Below are 20,843 nucleotides of genomic sequence, written 5' to 3' on the forward strand. Positions count from 1 at the left end.
GAAGTGACTTGACCAAGGTCACACAGGTAGGAAGAAGCAGACCAGGCTTGGAGTGTGCGTTGTCCTACTCTAAATGTAGCATCCCTTCTTCTGAGCCACCTTGCTTCTAGGAATTTTTTTTTAGTTTCCAGGGCAAAGTTCTGTTTGGATTTCCCTACAGTACATCACTTTGCTTCCTTTTCCCTATGTTTGTCCCCTTGAGCATCTAGCATGATGACTGGCATCTAGTGGGTGCTTAATAAATCCCTGTTGACCTCTGGAGATACTTATGGGGAGAGAACTAAAAATTATTAAATTCTGAACAAATTAGTTGGTGTGGGAAATAGCCCAGAGCTTGTGCCCTCTGGATTATATCCACTGCCCATGGAGTCAGATCTGGGTTCATATCTCACCTCTGACTATCTGTGTGACCTTGGGAAAGTCATTTAACTTCCCTGGGCTTTTTTCCTTCCCTTCTTTCAAATGAGAGGGTTGGACTAGAGGACCTCCGACAGCCCTTCCTGTTCTAGATCCGGGAGCCTATGGATCTATCGCCCGGGTTCACATTTCACTTCCCCTGCTAAGAAGCTGGAGGATGATGGACTGATCATGTAATCGACCAGGACTCGGCTTCTGAATTTGTAAAATATGGGGGTTGGCTTGCTAGCCTCTGGGATTCCTTCTAGCTCTAGCTCTGTGATCTAGAGGCTTGTTATAGTTTGGCCTTGATTACATTTGTATAGGAAATACCCTCTCCGAAAGTCACCATCAGCTCTTCTGAAGCTCAGTCTTAGGGAGTGGCGTGAAATACTGAGAGGTGGGTTCAGTGGTGGACCCTGGGTCAGACAAGCAATATCTATCAGAAGTAGGATTCAAATCTAGGTCTTTCTGGCCTCAAACCTCCACTCTATATGCTGCCTTTCCAGTATTTCAGCTTGTTCTCTTAAAAGTTTTCTTGCGCCAGAGTTTTTATCTTATTGGCTTCGGTATTCTTTTGTCCTTGCTAAGGAAAAAACCCAGTTGATTTGAAATGTTTGCATGATTTAGAGGGTATCTTGGGCATATGAATACTCTTTACATGTACAATTCTAGCTAATGCTTAAAGTGATTACAGAAATCCAAGTGTGCTTTCTACTTGTGGGTATCAACAGGGGTTGACTTAGCAGAAATCTCCAACAGGAAATTGGGAGAAGACTCTGTAGATGATCACAATAATCCAGGTGGAGTTTGGCAAGGGCTGAAGGTCATAGGTCAAGGGGCCAAGAGTTTCAGCAGTAGAGGACAGGGTGGAATTGAATTGATTCAAATATTAGGTCAAAATTCAAAGGGAGAAAAGTGAAATTAGAACAGGGGCAACATCCTGAGACATTGACAGGGCAGGTAGGTGGTGCCATAGATCACCAGGTGTGCAGTCAGGAAGACTCATCTTCATGAGTTCAAGTCCAGCCTCGGATACTTACTAGCTGTGTGACTCTGGGCAAGTCACTTAACTGTTTGCCTCAGTTTCCTCATCTGTCAAATGAGCTGGAGGAGGACATGGCAAACCACTGTAATATCTTGGCCAAGAAAACCCCACATGGAGTCACGAAGAGTTGGACATGACTGAACAACAACAAAGATATCCTGAGAAGGTATTGAGGGGAGGGGTGAAGTGAGGGAAAATGGAGATCTGAGAAGGGTGTGAAGATAGGTTTGGGAGATGAGGCATAGGGAGAGATAGAATGATAGGAGGTTATGGTCAGAAGAATGTCAGAGAATTTAATTAAAGGAGTCAAATACTTACAGTTAACAGAGAGATCCAGGGGTGAGCATTCCTATGTGTGACTGAGGTGTGGAGGGAAGGACTGGGTGGTCATGAGGTTTGAAGAGGAGTGAGGCACATGGTGTGAAGTGAGTGGCTAATTGGATTTTTTGCAACACTAGTACCCAATTTCTCTAACACTGTATATTTTATGGTATAGTAATCCCCTCCACCAGTGTTATGGGATCTGGGATCTGTCAATTCTAATCTATTAGTGCAAGCCTTTGGCTCGAATTCAGAATGATGTGTTGGTCCATCAATCATTATTTTTCTTTTAAAATCTAATACTAGATAGTTTTGGTAGTCACCCTTTTAGAACATAAATATGAGATTTAGCCGTACGAGCTCACCTTCCTCCTCATTTTTTTGTGATTTCCCCTTGATCTTCTTGTCTATTTGTCCCTCTAAACCCATTTGTTATCTATCTAATTATCTGAAGTAGGCTGCTGGCATTTTGATTCTTATTGCATTAAAACCATGAATCAAATTGGATACTGTTGCCATTTTTGCTATCTTGGCCTTACCTAGCCATGAACATTGATTATCTCTTCAATTACTTAATTCTTCCTTTATTTCTGTTAAGATTCTTTTACAGTTGTCTTGATGCATATATCTCGTCTGCATCTCAGAAGGTGAATGTGATTCATTTTGCTGTTATTGTAAATGATACTTCTGTTCCTACCAATTGATTTAGTTCTGTTTTCTCTTGGTGATATAGGGAAGTGCTGACGCTTCTTGTGACTATCTTATTCTTCCATTTTGCTAAAACTATTATCTTGGCAGTTTGGGGAGTCTTTTGAATTTTCTACACGGAACCTCATATCATCTGCAAATAGAAATACTAATACAAATGCTGTAATTAGCATTTGTAAAGCAAGGCCTGATAGTAATGATGAGTCTAGGCAGTCCTGCTTAACGGCCGATCTTAGTAGAAAAATCTGTAATGTTTCTCCATTAAATATAATTCTAGGCACTACATTTCAGATATTTTTGTCACATCAAGACGAAAAGAATCCTCTTATTCCTATAGAATTCAATGTTTAATTAAAAATGTGCATTCCATTTTATAAATATCTATTGACATAATCATATGACTGTGGTATTTTTATTGCTGTATTCTGTTCTGCTGCTTGCTTGCTAAGTATTCAAGCATTCCTGAACTTCAGGCATGAACCCTACTTGATCGTAATGAATAATTTTGAAATATTGTTGCCCTTGATTTTCTAGTATCTTATTTAAATTTTTATGTAAATATCCGTTTGTGATATTGGCTTAGAGTTCTCCTTCCCTTTTCTTTCCAGGTTTTATAGCTCAGAACTATAGAAAAAAATTGGATAGAACGCCTTCTCTGTACCTTTGAAAATAGTTCATAGAGTCATAGATCTGGAACTGGAATGGACCCCAGAACTTGCATCCAAGCTCCTCATTTTACAGATGAGGGGACCGAGGCCCAGAGAAGTGAACACACTGCTAGTGACTGAGGCAGGATTCCAAAGCAGGTCTTCCTGACTCTGAGCCCAGGACTTGCTGCACTCTCATTTGGTACAAGGATTAATTCTTTGAATATTGATAGAATTAAGTCCCGATTCCTCCTGGGAACCTCCTGGTACTTTTTGACATTGCAGCTCATTCCTGCCTTTAGAATTTCTTTATCTGAGTTAGAGTTTTTTGATTATTCCTGTTTTCCTAGTTTTTGTGTTTTAAATTTTTATCAATATTCATATTTTTGTTGTTCAGTTGTTTCAGTCATGCCCATCTCCCCATTTGGGGGTTTTCTTGGCAAAGATGCTGGAGTAATTTGCCATTTCCTTCTCCAGCTCTTTTTACAGATGAGGAAACTGAGGCAAACAGGGTGAAGTGACTTGCCCGGGGTTACACAGCTAGTAAGTGTCTGAGGCTGGAGTTGAACTTAGGAAAATGAGTCTTTCTGGTTCCAAGCCCAGCACTCTACGTACTAGGGCACCACCCAGCTGCCCAAATGTTCATGTAGGTTCTAAGTTTTATTGTCATAGCTGTGGGTAGAATCTCCACTGGTTGTATATTTGTCTTGTATTTGTTGTAAGCTCCTCTTTCTAATTTGTAATTTCGGTAATTTGATTTTCCTCATGTCTGTTCTTGATTAAAATTTACTAATTGATTCCATTTGTCAGTTTTGTTGGTATTAAAATCTGTTTTATTAATCAGCTTAATTCTTCTTTCATTTTTCTTTTTTAACAATTAAATTGTATTTTTTTCAATTAATAAGCATCTTTTTTCCCCTTTTTGTACATCCCTCCTACTGGAAACAGAAAAACCAGCTCACTGATTTCCTTTTGATTTTAATAATTTCCTGCTTTGTGCTTGCTTATCATCTATCAGTTTGCTTGTTTTCTAATTTCTTCAAATGCAAACAACTCATCAATTTTTCTCCCTCTGTTGTTAATAAAACACTTGGGGATATAACTTTGCCTCTGAATGCTGCTTTGGCTATACCCCATAAACTCTGAGATGTTGTATTTATAGTTTCAATATCTTTAATATGATCTGATATTATTTCTCCCATCAGTTCTTTATCTTACGCATTATTTATCAAGTCATTTTTTGAGTCCCTATGTAAGGCTGTATCTTTGATGAAACTTTCCCAGTTGATTACTGTTTTTATTGCATTGTAACCTAAAAATGCATTGTTTAAGATGGCTGCTTTTCTGAATTTTTGCAAAACTTCTTTGTCCTTAGAATGATTAGTTTTTGTGAATGTTCTTTGTATTTGCCTACTTGGATAAATCTCTGATCTGGTCAGTGAGGGTCCTTCTCTTTAGCTCCTCCTTGAGAAAAGGGACTGCCTGGCTTTTCCATTCATGTCCCAGCAATGATGACCATGTTGCTTGGCACATAGTAAGTGATTAATAAGTGCTTTTCATTAATTAACTAATTAAATTATCAGATGCAGTTTTTCATTATGTGCTGACTCTTGTTCACATCCTCCTATGAGTCTTCCACAGGGATCTACTGGACATACTGAATACTTTCCTCTAGATCTTTTGACATTGCATGGAGATCCATGGAAGGCTTGAGCTACTTATCCTTTGCTTTTGTTATGAAGTCATTTTCCAGCCATACACCTCTTTAATTATATCTTTCACTTTGTTTCTTTCCAACTCTTTGTTGGTAACAAAGATGTTATAGCCTACTCACACTCAATGTGTGACTCTGTCCTTTGGGCAACCTTCAACTTTAATTCTTTGGAGAATTCTTTATTCCATGGCTCACTGGAAATATAAAGTTCAACAGATGGGCTTTTCTTTCAGGAGGAAGCTTGAAACCATTAAAAGCACCATATAGTTTCCAAAGATAGTTCTATCCATTTCCTTCCTCTTGTTCAATTCTGTTCCCACCTCATTGTCCATCCAAGATTTATGTATCAAGGGAGCAGTTCGTCATTCTCCCATTTCAACTGTACATCATAGTCTAGCTAAAGACCATTCTTCATTCACTTTGTTCTTTTCTCTTTGGATAATTAGGTTGGATTCAAATGCTTATTTATGTCATTTAAGAGTCTTGAAGCAGTCATCACATTATCAACCCATCATTCAGTAAATATTTATCAAGTGCCTATTATGTGCTAAGTTCTGGGGATACAAAGATAGGCAGAAGACAGCCCCTGATTTCAAGGAGCTCAGGGTCTAATTGCAAACAAGCTCTATGCATCTGGAAGACATGGCCATTTATATGTGGTCTTTATTGCATTTGCTGTTGGGAGACATGACAATTTATATGTGGTCTTTATTGCACTTGCCATTGGAAGACATGACCATTTATATGTGGTCTTTATTGCGTTTGGAAATTGCTTAACTCTTCCATGACAATGGAAAACATCTTTGGCGAGCACCTCATTTGATTTTAATAGTGGACTGGTGAACCAAGTTATATCTTTTATACATTTTTTTGAAGAGCCTTATGTGATTTTTAACATATGCAGGGAGAGAACATTTGGGCCCCCTTTACCATTGGTAAATTCTTCTTGGAAATCTCCACGTTAGGGAAAAGCACTAGACCAGCCACCCGTTATTCTTAATTTTTTTCATTACTGTTTCATGCTATTTTATGTTATAATAATATTTCAATAATATAATAACTCCTTATGTTATAATAATATTTCATTGTATCTCTTTCTTTCTGATACAAACACACAATACGCATTTGTTCAGCTATAAATAATAGGAAATGTACATTGTTTTAAAATGTTTGTTGTTAAAAATAATGCTGCTACAACTATTTTTGTACAGATAGGTTTTTTCTTTCTGTTTAATCTCTTTGAGATATGATAATGGGATTACCGGACCAAAGTATATGGGCATTTATGACAATTTTCTTTCTTTTCAAAGGGATCAGACTAATATACATCTCTTTTGAGCAGTGAATTACTGTGCCTGTTTTCCTATAGTCCTGCCAACATTGAATTTCTCCATTTTTAAAAAACCATCATTGCCAACTTGTTGAATGTGAGGGTTATATTTCAGAGTCATTTTAATTTGAGTTTTTGTGATGGAATCACCTTTACCTCTAGCGTCTAGATTTCAAGAAATCCAAAGTCTTTATTCCCCCTGCTCTCTTCTTCTCTAGGTTATTTATTTCTTATGTTAGTTTATAGCTGATATCTCTACCTCGGTGACTCATAGGCAAGTAGAACTACCAAGGGATATTGGTATTGCCTCTCTCCTTGCAGTAAATAAAATAAGCCTTGGGCTTTGGCTTGCCCCTTTGAAATTTTTTGAATTTGTAAATTGTAAAAAGTTCCTTTTGTCTGATGTATTTGCATTTCAAAAACTGTTCGGCTCTAGTTATCACAAAAAAAAATTGCTGGGAAGTCATTAATTCTATTAAATCATTTCTCCCTGTTAGGATTATGCATTAATTTTCAGAAGTTATCTTTGGGTGAAACTTTGCCCCTTTGCTTTTCAGTATTATAGTTCTGCTTGTTCTTTTACTTCTCATCATTGAAGAATAATATTAAGAGCTTTGGACAGGTATCCCTTGGTAAGTAAGCTGTCTTTTTGTGACTGCTTACAAAATTTTTTTCTTTTGCCTGGAAGTTCTAGACTTTGGTGACTTCATTTCCAAATGTGTTAAACCTATAGCTTATACTGTAATCCTGTGGATTCTGTTGATCTGCACCTTTGCCTTTTAGCCCAAATACTTCTGGACAGTTTTTTTCCTAGGATTTCTGGAAATATTTAGGATTTTTATTTTATCATGTTTTTCTGGGAGGCCAACGATTCTTTAATTGTCTTGCCGAAACTTGTCTTCAAGGTTCTTTGCTTTGTATCTCTATTTTTCTATCTTTTGACTTTGATCTAATATAACTTACAATTAATATATTTTTTGAATTAATATATTTTTTCATTCTTGTTTTCAGGGAAGCAACTGTTTTATTAATATTTTTCTGCTTCTGTTGTAAGTCAATGATTTATTTTTTGAAATTTTTATTTGAGTTCTAATTTCACTCCTCTCTCTTCCCTAATTTGTATTTAAAAAATCTCCCTTGGCTTTTTGTGGTTACCCTCTTCTTTTTGATCTATTGACCTCACAGATCCCCTGAAAGGGTCTTATGGATCCTCAGAGGTCCCTGGACCACACTTAGAAAACCACTGTTGAAAGGGAACAGGACTTGGGCACTCCTCAGCAAGGTCACCATGTGGCCCCATTTGAAAGCATCAATGCTCCAGAGTAACCCTTGAGAACCAGCCTAGGGTGCCTGAGAGGAGAGTTCATCTGACAGCCATGTTACATTTGGTCTCACATTGGCAGGACCAGCATGGAATAAGAATAGTTCTAAGAAAGAGCCCACTATTCTTAGACACTGTGGCAAAATAGGGGAGAATGTGTCCCCAGGGAATTGGGGAAAATGTTTCTATGTTTATTCTTGCTATATCTTTGAAGTAAATATCCTTTGGTAAAAGTTAATTGATGTTAAGTGGTGAAATGGAAGTGAGGCTTTAGTTACTGGTAACTAACCGTAGGGGAAACAGTCAGTAGGCACTTGAGTCAATGGTATTGTAAAAAAAAGACATGCCCTTTCTTCACCCCTTAGATTATGTTGAAGTGCAGATGGAGCTGGCCTTACTCTGGGTGAGGGTGTGTGCGTGTGTGTGAAAGGCCAGAGAACATATTTGCTACAATATTTTTTCCTTTTTTATGTGAATTAAAAATAGTATCACCATTTTTACTGTATTGACATGACCTAGCCATGAACATTGAATATCCTTTTAACTGTTTATTTCTTTTATTTCTTGAATTTTTAAAAAAATTAGTGATGTGTTTGTATTATTTTGTTTAATTCTGAAATATTTAATGCACCTTGTTGTTTTAAATACTATTTATCTTTCTATCTCTTCTGCCTGGATTTTGCTAGTAATACACAGAAATGTTAGGTTTTTTGCGCATTTATTTTTATGTCTTGCTGTTTTGTTAAGAAAGGCAGTGTGGCTTATTTCATAAAGAGCTGGTCTCAAAGCCAAGAAGACATAGGTTGAAGTCTAACCTACAGCATATATAGGTTGTGAGACCCTGGGCAAGTCATTTACCTTCTTCACGTTCTAGACTACAAGTGTCAAACATGGGGGCTACATGTGACCCATGATACTCCTGAGTTCAGGCTGAACCAGATTAAAATGTGATTGGGAAATATTTTTAAAAATAAATAAAAACATAAAGCATAGATACTATTACATATTAAAACTAAGTTAATATGAGGCCTGTAGGAATCCTTATGTATAGCTTGATGGTCTCTGTTTCTATGTAAGTTTGGCACCACCATTCTAGGAAACTCTAAGACTATAGGTTCTGACCAGCATTAATTGATAGCGATGGAGTTTTCCTCACACTGGAGTTCTTTATATTAATGAAATTAAAGGTCCATTCTTCTATCCTACTTTGCTGAAGCAATTTTTACTTTATATCTCTTAAGTTCCTAAACCCCCCTTGTTCCATTCTCTCTTCTGGTGGTCTGGTTGTTGTTGTAATCTTGTGCTTTCCTTCTGGAGAATTTTTGTTTTGCTTTTTTTACTTCAGAGTATTCATTCTTTACACTGAGGCCTTTTTTAGAGGGGAGGGAGAGTGAAGGGCTTATTCATTTCTTCAGTGTCCAAAGGTGTTTTCTTGCAAGGTTTTCTCACGTGAAGATTCTGCCTTTGCCTTCTCTTTTTGGTTGTTCTGTCATTTGGCACAATAAAATTTCTCACTGTCAGCATTGCTCAGTCCCTCTTATTCCAAATGAAGGGAGAGCAGGGCTTGGTCACGGCCATTCCCTGAACTATCTTGCCAGAACACCAACCATAGGTTTTTGAAGGCTGTACCAGTATAGCACAAGCTCTGGGAGACCCTTCCACATTGGAAAGGCTTCAAGAGTGAATGTGTGTCTTCTGTTGTAGAAGCTCTCAGAGTCCATTGACTGAATCATAGAGATGTTACAATCTGCATTAGTGGAGGAGGTAATGAAATTATGAATGAAATTATGGATCTCTTGAAGTATTGAACTGCAGTGAAGGAAGTGAGGTGTAGAGGACAGAGTGATGGACTAGAGTCAGGAAGACCTAGGTTAAAACCCCCAACCCTGTCTGAAATAGAAGATTACTGTGTAACCTCGGACCAACCATTTAACCTCTCTGAGGCTCTGTTTCCTTATAGGGGCACAGTGGATAGAGAACTTGGCCTGGAGTCAGGAAGACTTGAATTCAAATCCAGCCTTAGATACTTACTATTTGTGTACCCTTGGCCAAGTCACTAAGCCTCTGTTTGCCTCAGTTTCCTCAACTGTGAAATGGGGATAATAGTGCCTACATTCCAGGGTTACTGTGAGGATCAAATGAGACAATATTTGTGAAATGCTTAGCACAGTGCCTGGCACATAATAGATACTATATAAACATTGGCTGTTGTCATCATCATCATCATCATCATCATCATCATCATCGTCATCATCATTATTTGTATAATAGGGGAGTCGATGACTTCTGAGTTCCCTTTCAGCTCTAGATCTCTGATCCTATGACCCTGAAAAAATTTCAAATAATAGATTTAGAGCTAGAAAGGACCTCGGAGATCCTCTGTTCCAACTCTCTCATTATACACAAGAGAAAACTGAGACCCAGAGAAGTGAGGGGACTTATCCAGGCTCAAACAGGTAACAACAGGCAAAGGTGGGATTGAAATCTGGGTCCTTTGACTCCAGAGCAAGTGCTCATTCTGCTGTCTCAGATCAAGCCTATATTTTTAGGTCTTTTTTCTCTCTCTAAAATGTAATATTATATGGTAGGAAGATGAAATTTGAGAGAAGGAAAGAGAAATGAAAATGAATTCCAGATCCTTCTTCTGTTGCCTGATGCAGGGATTTATTTCTTTTCCACAGGATACCCTTCTTCAAGTACTGCTACCAGTGTGGTCGTTCTATAGGGGTACGGCTCACACCGTGTCTTCGATGTTACGGAATTTTAACCTGTAGCAAGCACTGTAAGGCAAAAGCCTGGAATGAGTCCCACAAACGAGAATGTGGTGCAGGTAAATTCAGTCTTGGCAGCCTCTTCAAATGTGTGCAGGGTGGGCTGTGGGAGCACGATGTAGGCATCTGCAGTTTGGTTTCATTCTTCATTTGCCTTAATTTATGGTTAAAGAAGAATGAGCTTAAGATACATTTTTTTTTAAAAAATGAGCCACCATTCAGGGTGGTCTGTGTTATGTTGTCATTCCTTTGTGTACATACCTTTTCATCATCATCACACATTCTTGCGTTGAAGATTGAGTTGTTAGAGACATAAGGCGGCAAAAACATTCTGAACGTAAATTTGGATCAAACTGATCCTCCATGGCCTTTCAACATCGTTGTATAACGGACAGAGGATGGGAAGCCCAAGTATATGCTTCAGATTGTACACTGGACGGTGTTTGTGGCTCTTTGGTTCTAAAGGTATTGATAGAATGATCTCATCTACATTTTGAGTATGAACATGTTTGTCTTCCTTCCGGAGGCACTCATTAACATTGTGCGCTAATATCAACTAATCTGTCTGCTAGAGGAGAAATTGAAAGGACATGAGAAACACCTCTGTGGACAGTCCTATTCTCTTAGAAAGGATCAAGAGTTTCTAGACAGAACAAAAAAGTAACACAAAATGTTGTGAGGACTCCTCACTGGTGTCAAGAGGTTAGTGAGTAAAATATGACATGGAGGAGAAAGTGAAGAGAGAATTCGGAACCACTGGCTCTATTCAGTGGCATGAGCCTATTTTCCTAGCAAGTGGATCCTGATTCCCTGAAGAGAGAAGCATCCAAGTCAAGATAGATCCACGTCACAGTTGAGTCTTTCCCCAACCTCTCTTGGCAAAGCTCCATTTTTATGTGGATCACTTTCATAGTAACAAGAAAGGGTGATGATTAAACATACTCAAGCACCAGAAATTTGTCATTTATCACCTCTGGCACCCTCATGATGCTGGAAGAAAGCAAAGAAGGCCTCTGGCACTTTAGGGGGACGCTATATGGTGAACTTATAGGAAGCCATGGACACACAGGATGGGATGGCATACATCAACTATGATCTCCATCATTGGATGGAACTTCCAAAGCAACAAGCTATCCGTTTGAGTTTGAATAATGAATGACAAAGATGGGGGGGAAAACATGACTTGGAATATGCCTCGATTTAATGCTTCAAGAATCTGTTTAATTTTTTGTCTTTGGATCCTTAGTGCCTAGCACATAGTGGGAACTTAACAAATCCTTAGATATTGCCTTCACCAATACACTTGGCAAACCCTCCATGTCTCAGTAAATGGCTTCATAAGTAGTTGTCCTTCTTGTGTCAACCCCCTGTCTCCCCTTTCTCCTCCTTCCCCTCCCAAATAATCATCAACAGGTGGGCAGGGCAGCCTTCATGGGTGAAGGAAGGAATGAGGAAGTCAGAGGTCGCTGAAGTATGGAGCGGGAGATATTTTCCCCCAGTGTGTTATTGAAAAGATGCCACATATCTTGAAAATATTGCCCCTATATAGTTTATAAGCCATCCTCTTTGAGGACAAAAAGGAAGGTCACAAGAAGATAAGCTAATTCCAGGGATCCATTTCGCCAAACATTACCCCGGGGCCTCCTATTCTTCTACATCTCCTTTAGCTGAGAAGGAACTCTGATATTTGGACCAAAGACCATGGGATATTGCTAGATATTCATCTGTTGAAGGAAAATTCTGCTTCTTTTAATACACAAATTTATAGGATTTTGGGGGTCATCTAGTTCACAACCCCCCATTTCACAAAGGAAGAAGCTGAGACCCAAAGAGATGAAAATAACTTGTCTGGGCTCATTTGAGGATGAGCTTGAGGTTGGTTTGAAGAAGATCTGGGTTTGGTCTTGGTTCTGCTACTTCCTACTTGTCTGACCATAGGTAAGTCATTTAGCTTTTATGGACCTCGGTTTCCTCATCTGTAAAATGAGAGCATTGGAGCTGATGACCTCCAAGTTCCCTTCCAGCTCCAGGTCGATGACAAAACTCAGAACAAGGACTAGAACCCTGGCTCCTGGGTTCTGGTCACAGCCTCTGTCTACAAGCCCACACTGTGCTTATTAAGGCAGGAGATGTTATGGTTAGATTTCCAAAAATTAAGGGCCCAACTCAAAGGGTTAATTTTCAATGAACCCGAATACTCCCCACCCCCAGCATCCTGGAATTTGACGAGAAAAACCACTAAATTGACTCTTTCAAAGCTAATGACCCCAAAACAGGTACCAATTGCACCAACTTTGCAGCTCTCTCAAGCACACATATAAATGGAAACCTGAATGTCAGAGAGATGGGGTTTTGCCATTGGCTGTTCTTCCCCAGGGGAAGGTAAGCTCTTTGAGGTAAAGACTATTTCACTTTGTCTATGTATCCCCAGCACCTACAACAGAGACTGGGAACTCAGTAGGTGCTTAATAAGTGCTTGCTGATTAGATATGTCTCTGTCCCCCTCTTTGAGCCCATCCCCCCTCCACTATAGCATAAGGTTCTTCTTAAGGGCAGGAAATACTTGATTTGCCTAGCACATGCCTAGCACACAGTAGGGGCTTAATAAATGTTGCTGATTGAGTGATCAGGACAGGAGGTATCTGTTGAATTCTCAAGATGAAGTCTCTTGATGTGCTGCTATCTCTTTCTCTTGATTGGAGAGAAATCTTTAAAGATGAGGAAGTCATTTAGTTTCTGTGCTCTTCATCACTTGGATTTCAGTGAAGTCCATCCAAAGAGGTTCTGCTCTGAGCCATATAATATGGTGTTTGGGATGACAAGAGGCTGTCATTGTTTAGCTGGACCAGCCCAGACTTATTTACAGGGGCACGGAAGAACTGGCCTAGCCTGTGGGGAATGACAGCGACCCTCCCTCACACTCTGCAGTACCCGCATGGGCTGATCTCTGGATTTTCATATCAGCCCCTAATTCCCCATTACTAAGGTATTTTCCTTATGAAGCCTAGAACGTCCTAGTCTGACTCTGAGCCCTTAGGATTCCAGCATGGCAGAGCTGGAAGGGGCTGAGAGGCTATCAAGCCCACCTCCCTTCTCTAACAGGTGAGTTTCTCCTGTAAACTAGGTTTTCTAATTTGTGAATTCTGAATTTGTGCTGCCTGAAAGTGGGACTCACTGGCTTTTCTATAAGGAGCACTCCCACAGAGTCACAGGCTCATATATCTGGGCTAAGAAGGGAACTCAGAGGCCACCTAGTCTAATCCCTCATTTTACAGATGGGGAAACTGAGGCCCAGGGAAGCCATGTGAAATAGGATCATAGATGTAGAGCTGGAAGAGCCACCTGGTCCAACCCCCCCACTCCCCAGAGACAATAAGTGATTTGTCCAAAATCACAAGCCTTTTTCAGAGGTCTCTGAAAGCCTCCTTTCAGAGGCAGGATTTGAAACCCAATCCATTGATTCCAGAGCCAGTGCTCATTCCATTGTTCAAGGCTGACTGTAGAAACAACAACATAAATTAAAAACAAATTTTTAAGGGTAAAAGGGTATTATGGGAGGTATATTAACTAAGACCTAGTATAAACTTTAAAAAGTAACAACACCTGGGGGGGGAACCTTGAATAAAAGTAAGGTCCCAGTTGGGACTTTACTTTTGGGTAGAGTCAGCTTGGTCTTTTGAAATGCTCACTTTGGGAATCTCTTAAAATTGTGCATTCGTGTACAGATGCTGAAGAAGAGGACCAAGACTTCCAGGTGGTAGGGTAGGGGAGGAGGGCAGGTGAGTTTATTCGGAAAGTTCTCTTCTCTCTGTCTCTCTCTCTTCCCCTCTCTCTCCCTCCCTCTCTCTCCCACTCCCTCCCTCTTTTCCTGCCCCCCTTCTCTCTCCACCTCTCTCTCTCTCTCCACCTCTCTCTTTCCACCTCTCTCTCTCTCTCCACCTCTCTCTCTCTCCCCACCTCTCTCTCTTCCCACCTCTCTCTCTCTCCACCTCTCTCTCTCGCCCCACCTCTCTCTCTCCACCTCTCTCTCTCCCCACCTCTCTCTCTCCCCACCTCTCTCTCTCCCCACCTCTCTCTCTCCCCACCTCTCTCTCTCCACCTCCTTCTCTCTCTCCCCCACCTCCTTCTCTCTCTCCCCCACTTCCTTCTCTCTCCCCCACTTCCTTCTCTCTCTCCCCCACCTCCTTCTCTCTCTCCCCCTCCCCCTCCCTCTCCCCTTCTCCCCCTTCCCCTCTCTCCCCCCCTTCCCCTCTCTCCCCCCTTCCCCTCTCTCCCCCTCTTCCCCTCCCTCCCCCTCTTCCCCTCTCTCCCCCGCTTCCCCTCTCTCTCTATTTCTCTCTACTTCTCCCTTCCTCCCCCATCTCTCTGCCTCTCTCTGCCCCCTCCCATCTCAGAACCTTCGGGTTACATCCTTTATTCCAAAAGCATTGGTCTCCAGACTTTAGAAGTAGCATTTCCAGGGGGTAAAAAACATGTTTCCATGTTAACGGGATTACCTTGTGTCATTTCTGGCCATTATCTTAGAATGCTAATGGAAATATCAGCCTAGTCCATGGTAGGGTTTTGCTTCCCCTTCCCCTATGTGGCTCTCATGGTCCCTGTCTGAAGGCAGAGGTCAAGCAAACCTAAGCAGCTAGAGTTGGGTTCGTGGCAGCTAAATCTCAGAGGAGGAAGGGACCCCAGAGGCCATTGGTCTCTTATTTTACAGAGCAGGGAATGGGGGCTTAGGGGAGTCAGATGACCCTCCAAGATCACACAGGAAGTATGAGGTAGGTTTTGAACTTGGGTCCTCTGCCTGAAGACCCAGAACTCTTTCTACTTCCACTGTGCCATCTCTCTCTCTCTCTCTCCCCCCCACTCCCTTCTGGCCTCCCTTTTCTGTTTGTCTTCTTTTTGTCACCTTCCACCATCCTGCCCTCTAATCTCATTTTTACAGAAGAGGAAACTGAAGTCCATTGGGTCGAAGGGACTTCACATCATAAGATCCCAAAGCTAGTGCTGTCCAACCCTCCCATTTAACAGAGGAGAAGACCAAATCCTATAAAGGTTAAGTAACTTGACCAAGGTTACCAAGGTACTGTCAGATGTAGGATTTGAACTCAGAACCTCTCACTCCAGAGCTGGTGTTCTTTCTACTGTATCCAGCCCAAAGGCTCTGGATTGGCACCAGTTTCTCTTTATCCAGGTGTGGATAATTAGGACCTGCTTCAGGAATATTTTCTGTGGTCCATTTAGACCCACTGCTTCCCTTCACCCACTCTATGGTACAGCCAACCCCACTCTTCCTATGTGACAACACATCTGGTCTCCATACCCTGTGCATGTGCCGGCCCACATGCACTCCGTCCTTGACTCTGAGACAAGCACATGAAGCCTTTCTGCTGCCTCTCTGATGGCTGCTAATGCCTTCCCTCCCATTTTCTTCTGTTTTAATTTGTAGGAACCTTGTACATCCAGCCTTATGGAAGTGCATGCTGTTCTATCTGATAGAATGTCAGCTCCTTGAGGGCAGGCATCACTTCCACCGTTTTGTATTTCCAGTATGATGCTTAGCAAATAATAGGGGTTTAATTAACACTAGCCAATTGATCATTATTGTAAATGACATTTACCTCCCCTGACTCCAGAATGTGAGCTCCTTGAGGGCAGAAACAGTTTCATTTTTGTCCTTGTATCTTCATTACTCAGCATAGTGCTTGGCACACAGTAGGTGCTTAATGAATGCTTGTCAATTCAGCGTAGAATGTGAGCACCTCGAGGGCAGATATTGTATATTTTGGTTCTTGGATCCTCACTACCTAGCATAGTGCCTGGCACATAGTAGGTGCTTAATGAGTGCTTGTCAATGATCAGTGTACATGATGGTTTCCCCATGTAGAATGTGAGCTCCTTGAGGGCAGGTACTGTTTCATTTTTGTCTTTGTATCTTTATTATTCAGCATAGTGCTTGGCACACAGTAGGTGCTTAATGAATGCTTGTCAATTGAATGTAGAATGTGAGCTCCTCAAGGACAGATACTTTTTATTTTTGTCCTTGTAGCTACCTTTTCCTATCCAGTCTTGCTTTGGAGATAGTTGGAATTCTGTTCCAACAACATTTAGCTTCTTGGAAGCCTGAACTAACAGGGAACAGAGTCACAAGGCATCTCCATTTTATTATAAGCTTTTGGTTATTTTCCTCTGTCTGCTGTTGGACTTCTTAGAGGCAGGCTGCCCCACCTCCCCACCCCCACCTCCAATTTCCAAGCATGGCGACCATTGTTGATTGCTTCATTGGCCATTTCCATGTGGACTTTCTTTGTCCATGTTCCAAAGATAGCTAAAGCCATGCCAAGGTCGTCCAGCAGGTTAGTGTCCTGGACAAAGTCAAAACACTTTCAGTGGTTCAACTGGGTGAGGTTTGGTGATTTATAACCTGTTTGATACTTCAGTAAACATTCGTTGGATTGCAAGCATAGGATTTGGAACTGGAAAGGATCTTGGAGGCCATCTGGTCCAATGCCCTCATTTTTCTGTGAAAGAAACTGAGGCTGAGAGGTTAAGTGATCTAGGATCATAGAATCATGGACTTGGAGACCAACAACTTCCTTTAGAGAGGAGCAAGTTGGCATCTGGGAGATCAATTGAAAGGTGCCACAGAGTGAGCAGCAGAAGTAGGGTATGACCCCAGGTCCTGTGACTTCAGAACCAGTGCCCTGTCTACTGTATCAGGCATGCCCGGGGTCACTGGTATTTAATAGCTTAGCCAAGATTCAAACCCAGGTCCTGTGACTTCAGTTTTTTTCCCTCGCACAATATCTCTATGCCTTTTGACACATTCTCTGTCACAAACCTCTTTTTTGTGTGTGTATCAGAAACCTGTTTTGATCTGCCTTTTTCCCTAGCTTGGGCTGCTGTTAAATAGCCAGCTGCCTTGATTAAAGCTTAGGTGGGATATTCCACACCTTGAGTGCTGACTCTCTGGCTGACCCTCAGGTCCTCCTAGCTAACATAGATGAGAGTCAAAGATACCTTCCTGGTACTGGGGAAAGTCCTTAGGGTTTTGCTCTTGCCTTAAAATTAGGGATTCTCAACCTTTTCTGTGTCATGGACCCCTTTGGTGGTTTGAAGAAGCCCAGGGAGCCTTTTGCAGAATCTTGTTTTAAAACAATTGAAGGAAAAGCTAAATTTCAGTGACAGGCTAATGAAAATAGAGCTCATGCTCTCCCCATCGACGTTCACAGGCTCTAAAAAAAGAACTCTTGGTTTAGATCTGTCTTCTAACGCTCACTTCCTGCTGGACTCTGCCCACGGGGTCATGGTTGGCAGCTGATTGGCCCAGAAGGCCAGGACTTGCTGGTTCCCAACACGATGTCTGCTTTGAAGTCTCCCATACCAGAAACAGTTAGTGAAAAGATTCAGTCTGTAAAGGCATCTCTGCTCTTTTTTTGACCCGAGTGGGTGGAAAATATCCCCATTTCCCTGAATATTCAGAGTGGTGTGTTTTTCTTTTTTCAAAGCTCCAGCTAGAATTTCAGGCTTCAATGCAGAGATCAATGCAGTATCCTAGGTTGGTTTGCTAGTCTAGCAAATAAGATGTTATTGCTGAGGCCAAACAAGTCTCGCTTGCCGACCAGCTCATGCTGTGAAATCTCAGATCCCTCGTGAGATTTCCTTAGGATACTTAGATATCATCACTCAGCCCTGCCCCATCCCACCCTGACTCATGTCATAGAATCACCAGATTTGAGAGTTGAAAGAGACCTTAGTGGCCATGTAATTCAGCCCATGCATGTAAAGGAATAAATCCCCACCGACTGTTACATTGCCCGTGGTTGGCCATCCAGCCTCTGGTTGGGATCTTCCCAGTGGAGGGTCCTTCTGGAGGTTGCCCATCCTACTTTGGACAGCTCTCCTTAGGAAGTCTTTCCTGTGTCAAGCCTACTTTGTTTTTTTATGCCTTGTTTCCATGCTGTCTCCTTAAGTCAGCTTTCTGTGGACCATTCTTGCTTACAGAATGTAAGCACATTTAGGGCAGGAACAAATCCTCAGCATCTGGCATGTTGGGATAAGGGAAGGGGTTTTATTGGTCAAGGACACTCACAGATAAAACTTTGTCTACAAATGCAGGTTGGCACCTTTCCTCCAATGGATAATCTTTGGGAGTTGTCAGATCTAGAATGTGAAGTGGTTAAGTGAAAGCTATATGTCGGTGGTGGAGCTTGAACCCATGTCTTCTGGTTCAGAGGCTATCCACTACACCACACTGCCTTTCTATTAAGCACATAGTAAGTGCTTACTAAGTACTTGTAGAATTGAACTGTAGAAATGAACTGGATCATGCCATCTTGAAATCAAGGTCACAGAGCTGGCATCCCTGATTCCTTCTCCACTGATTTTGGCTCCCAGGTTTGGACACTGGGCACCTGTCCTTGGTTAGTGACTCTGTAATTCACTGTGGTTAGTGTGAAATACAAGTATGGGAGCACTGAGTTTTGATATGGGGGCTGTGGTGGTGGAGGAAGAGGATTTCAAGTATTTAAAACTAAGGTAAGAGTTTTGGTAGAGAGGTTAAGAGGGTTCCGGGCAGGGCCAAGGACTAGAGAGAGCTACTAACTGGGACAGACTTGGAGAGATTAGTGGAGGATAGAAGGGTCTGGTCCATGGGGTCCTGTGGAGTTGGACAGGACTGAACAATGAGAGAGAGCTACTATCCTAGCCACTGTGTGGAGAGCCCTTGAATAGGCCCCTAGCTCCTCCACCTCCTGGGTGCCCCTGCCCTTACCCTTGATCCCAATCTAGGTCAGGTTAGGAAGTCTAGTGATAGGGAATGCCCTCTATTGCACTAATAGCAGCTCCCCCTCTGAGGCTGCCCTGCCAGCCCCGGTTTCCATCCTGAGCTTTCTGGGTGGGAGTTGCAGCGAAGCCTTTTTGCCAGGGAGGACCGAGCCTCCATGCTCTGGCCACCCTTTCCCAGCCATAAGGTGTGTATCACTCTGCGGAAGTAAAAGGTTTTTTTTTTCCTTTAACAGCCAAAGGTGACATGATGACCGCTTCCAAAAGCAAGGAAGACGTCAGGAAGGGAAAGGAGATGGCCTCAAAGATCCTGCGAGACATCAAAGGTCTGAGCACCTGCCCAAAAAGCACAAAAAAGGACATCGATCTGAAGATGAGAAACCTCGTGAAAATCGGAGCATTCACCCGGCCTACAGAGTGCCCTTCTCCCCCAAGTTCACCCCCATACACAGAAAATTACAGTTTCAACTGATGTTCTTGTGCTAAAGAAATGTGTGCGTGTTGAGTAGGCTTCGTAAGTTGCCTTGGCTATCCTTTCTGTCTAATGGGTGCATCCTTACCGATGGAGGGTGGTGTGGGTGGAGGCAGGAACCAAAGGGTCCGTAAGCCATTTCCATCTGACTCGATGGTGTTTGCTCATGGTGGTATTGGCAATATGGCAGATGACGTGTTTTCATGGCATGCTGTTTCCAGATGCCTCATCCTGGTTGTTTTTTTCTGGGTCAAGTCATGGCAAACTTGGAGTCAGAGGTCCTAGGTCCTCATTCTGGCTCTGCTACTTTCTGTATGACACTGGGCCTCAGTTTCCTTGGTGGGGGGGGGAGTGGACCAGAGGGCCCCTGGAGCTATAGTGATCCCATGCCCTTCATTTCTCTCGGTCTGTTTCTTCCATAAAATGATCTACGATTCTGTTATGACTTGCTTTGCATCAGAATATGGGAGGACAATGTTTATCCTGACCTCAGAATTAGGAACTGCCCCTCATGGCCCTTGTAGCTCACATCAATGCCTCCTTGATGGTCATCGGTACCTTTGCTTAGGAAGGTTCCCTCACTAAATCCTGATCAGGCACTTTCCAGACTTCTCTTATGTACACACACATAAACACAGCCTCTGAGTTGTGGCATTCAGGATTGCAGTTATTTCAAAATGTTGTTTCTTCTCTGACCCTTCACCTGGGGTCAAGAAGCCCTGGGAATACCACTCTGGAAGGAGCACTGGCTTTGGAGTCAAAGCTTGACTCTGACACTAGCCATCCACTTGTTCTCCCTAGGACTCAGTTTCCTCATCTATAAAAGGGGGGTATTGGACTAGATGGCTGCTGTGGTCTAGATCCTTCCAACAATCTTTATATCATAGGATTTTAGTGCCCTCCCTTACACAGTGCCCCTCCTTTGGACCTGTGACACCCAGCACTGGTGTGATCCTGGGCTGAATGCGGCAAGCCCATCACTTTCCTTCTTCTGGACGATGGCATTCCACTCATTTGGTTTTGTGTCAGTGCGGTCTAAAGTCACCTTAGTGCTCATTGAGCCTGTTGTCCATGAAAAGCCCAGGGTGCGCCCCACCCCCAAACATAGAAACATTTTCTAATGACATTGCTATCAACCTCCATTTGTGCAGCTGGTTTCTGAACTCGGTGCAGGATTTTATAAGTTGCCTCTGTTAAATCCTACCTCGTTTAGTATAGTCCAGTTAATTGAGAATATTCAGCTTTTCAGCTGTTGTTTCTGCCATCCTTCCTAGCAAGGTGTTAATAATTGGACCATTTCTGTCTTTATCCAAGTCACTGATCCAAATGTTGACTAGAAC

General features: G+C 42.1%; 1 protein-coding gene across 1 annotated transcript in view; it reads left to right on the forward strand.

Moving 5' to 3' along the window:
• Positions 1–19,503, forward strand: part of ANKMY1 (ankyrin repeat and MYND domain containing 1) — a 126,142-nt gene extending 106,639 nt beyond the window's left edge. Inside the window, exons 16-17 of the mRNA XM_036768048.1 lie at positions 10,167–10,315; positions 19,268–19,503. Of these exons, the coding sequence (XP_036623943.1) occupies positions 10,167–10,315; positions 19,268–19,503 (385 nt within the window). The remainder of the gene's footprint in view (positions 1–10,166; positions 10,316–19,267) is intronic.
• The last annotated feature ends 1,340 nt before the right edge of the window (positions 19,504–20,843 follow it).

The sequence above is a fragment of the Trichosurus vulpecula genome, chromosome 7 (assembly GCF_011100635.1).
Source record: "Trichosurus vulpecula isolate mTriVul1 chromosome 7, mTriVul1.pri, whole genome shotgun sequence".
NCBI lineage: Eukaryota > Metazoa > Chordata > Mammalia > Diprotodontia > Phalangeridae > Trichosurus > Trichosurus vulpecula.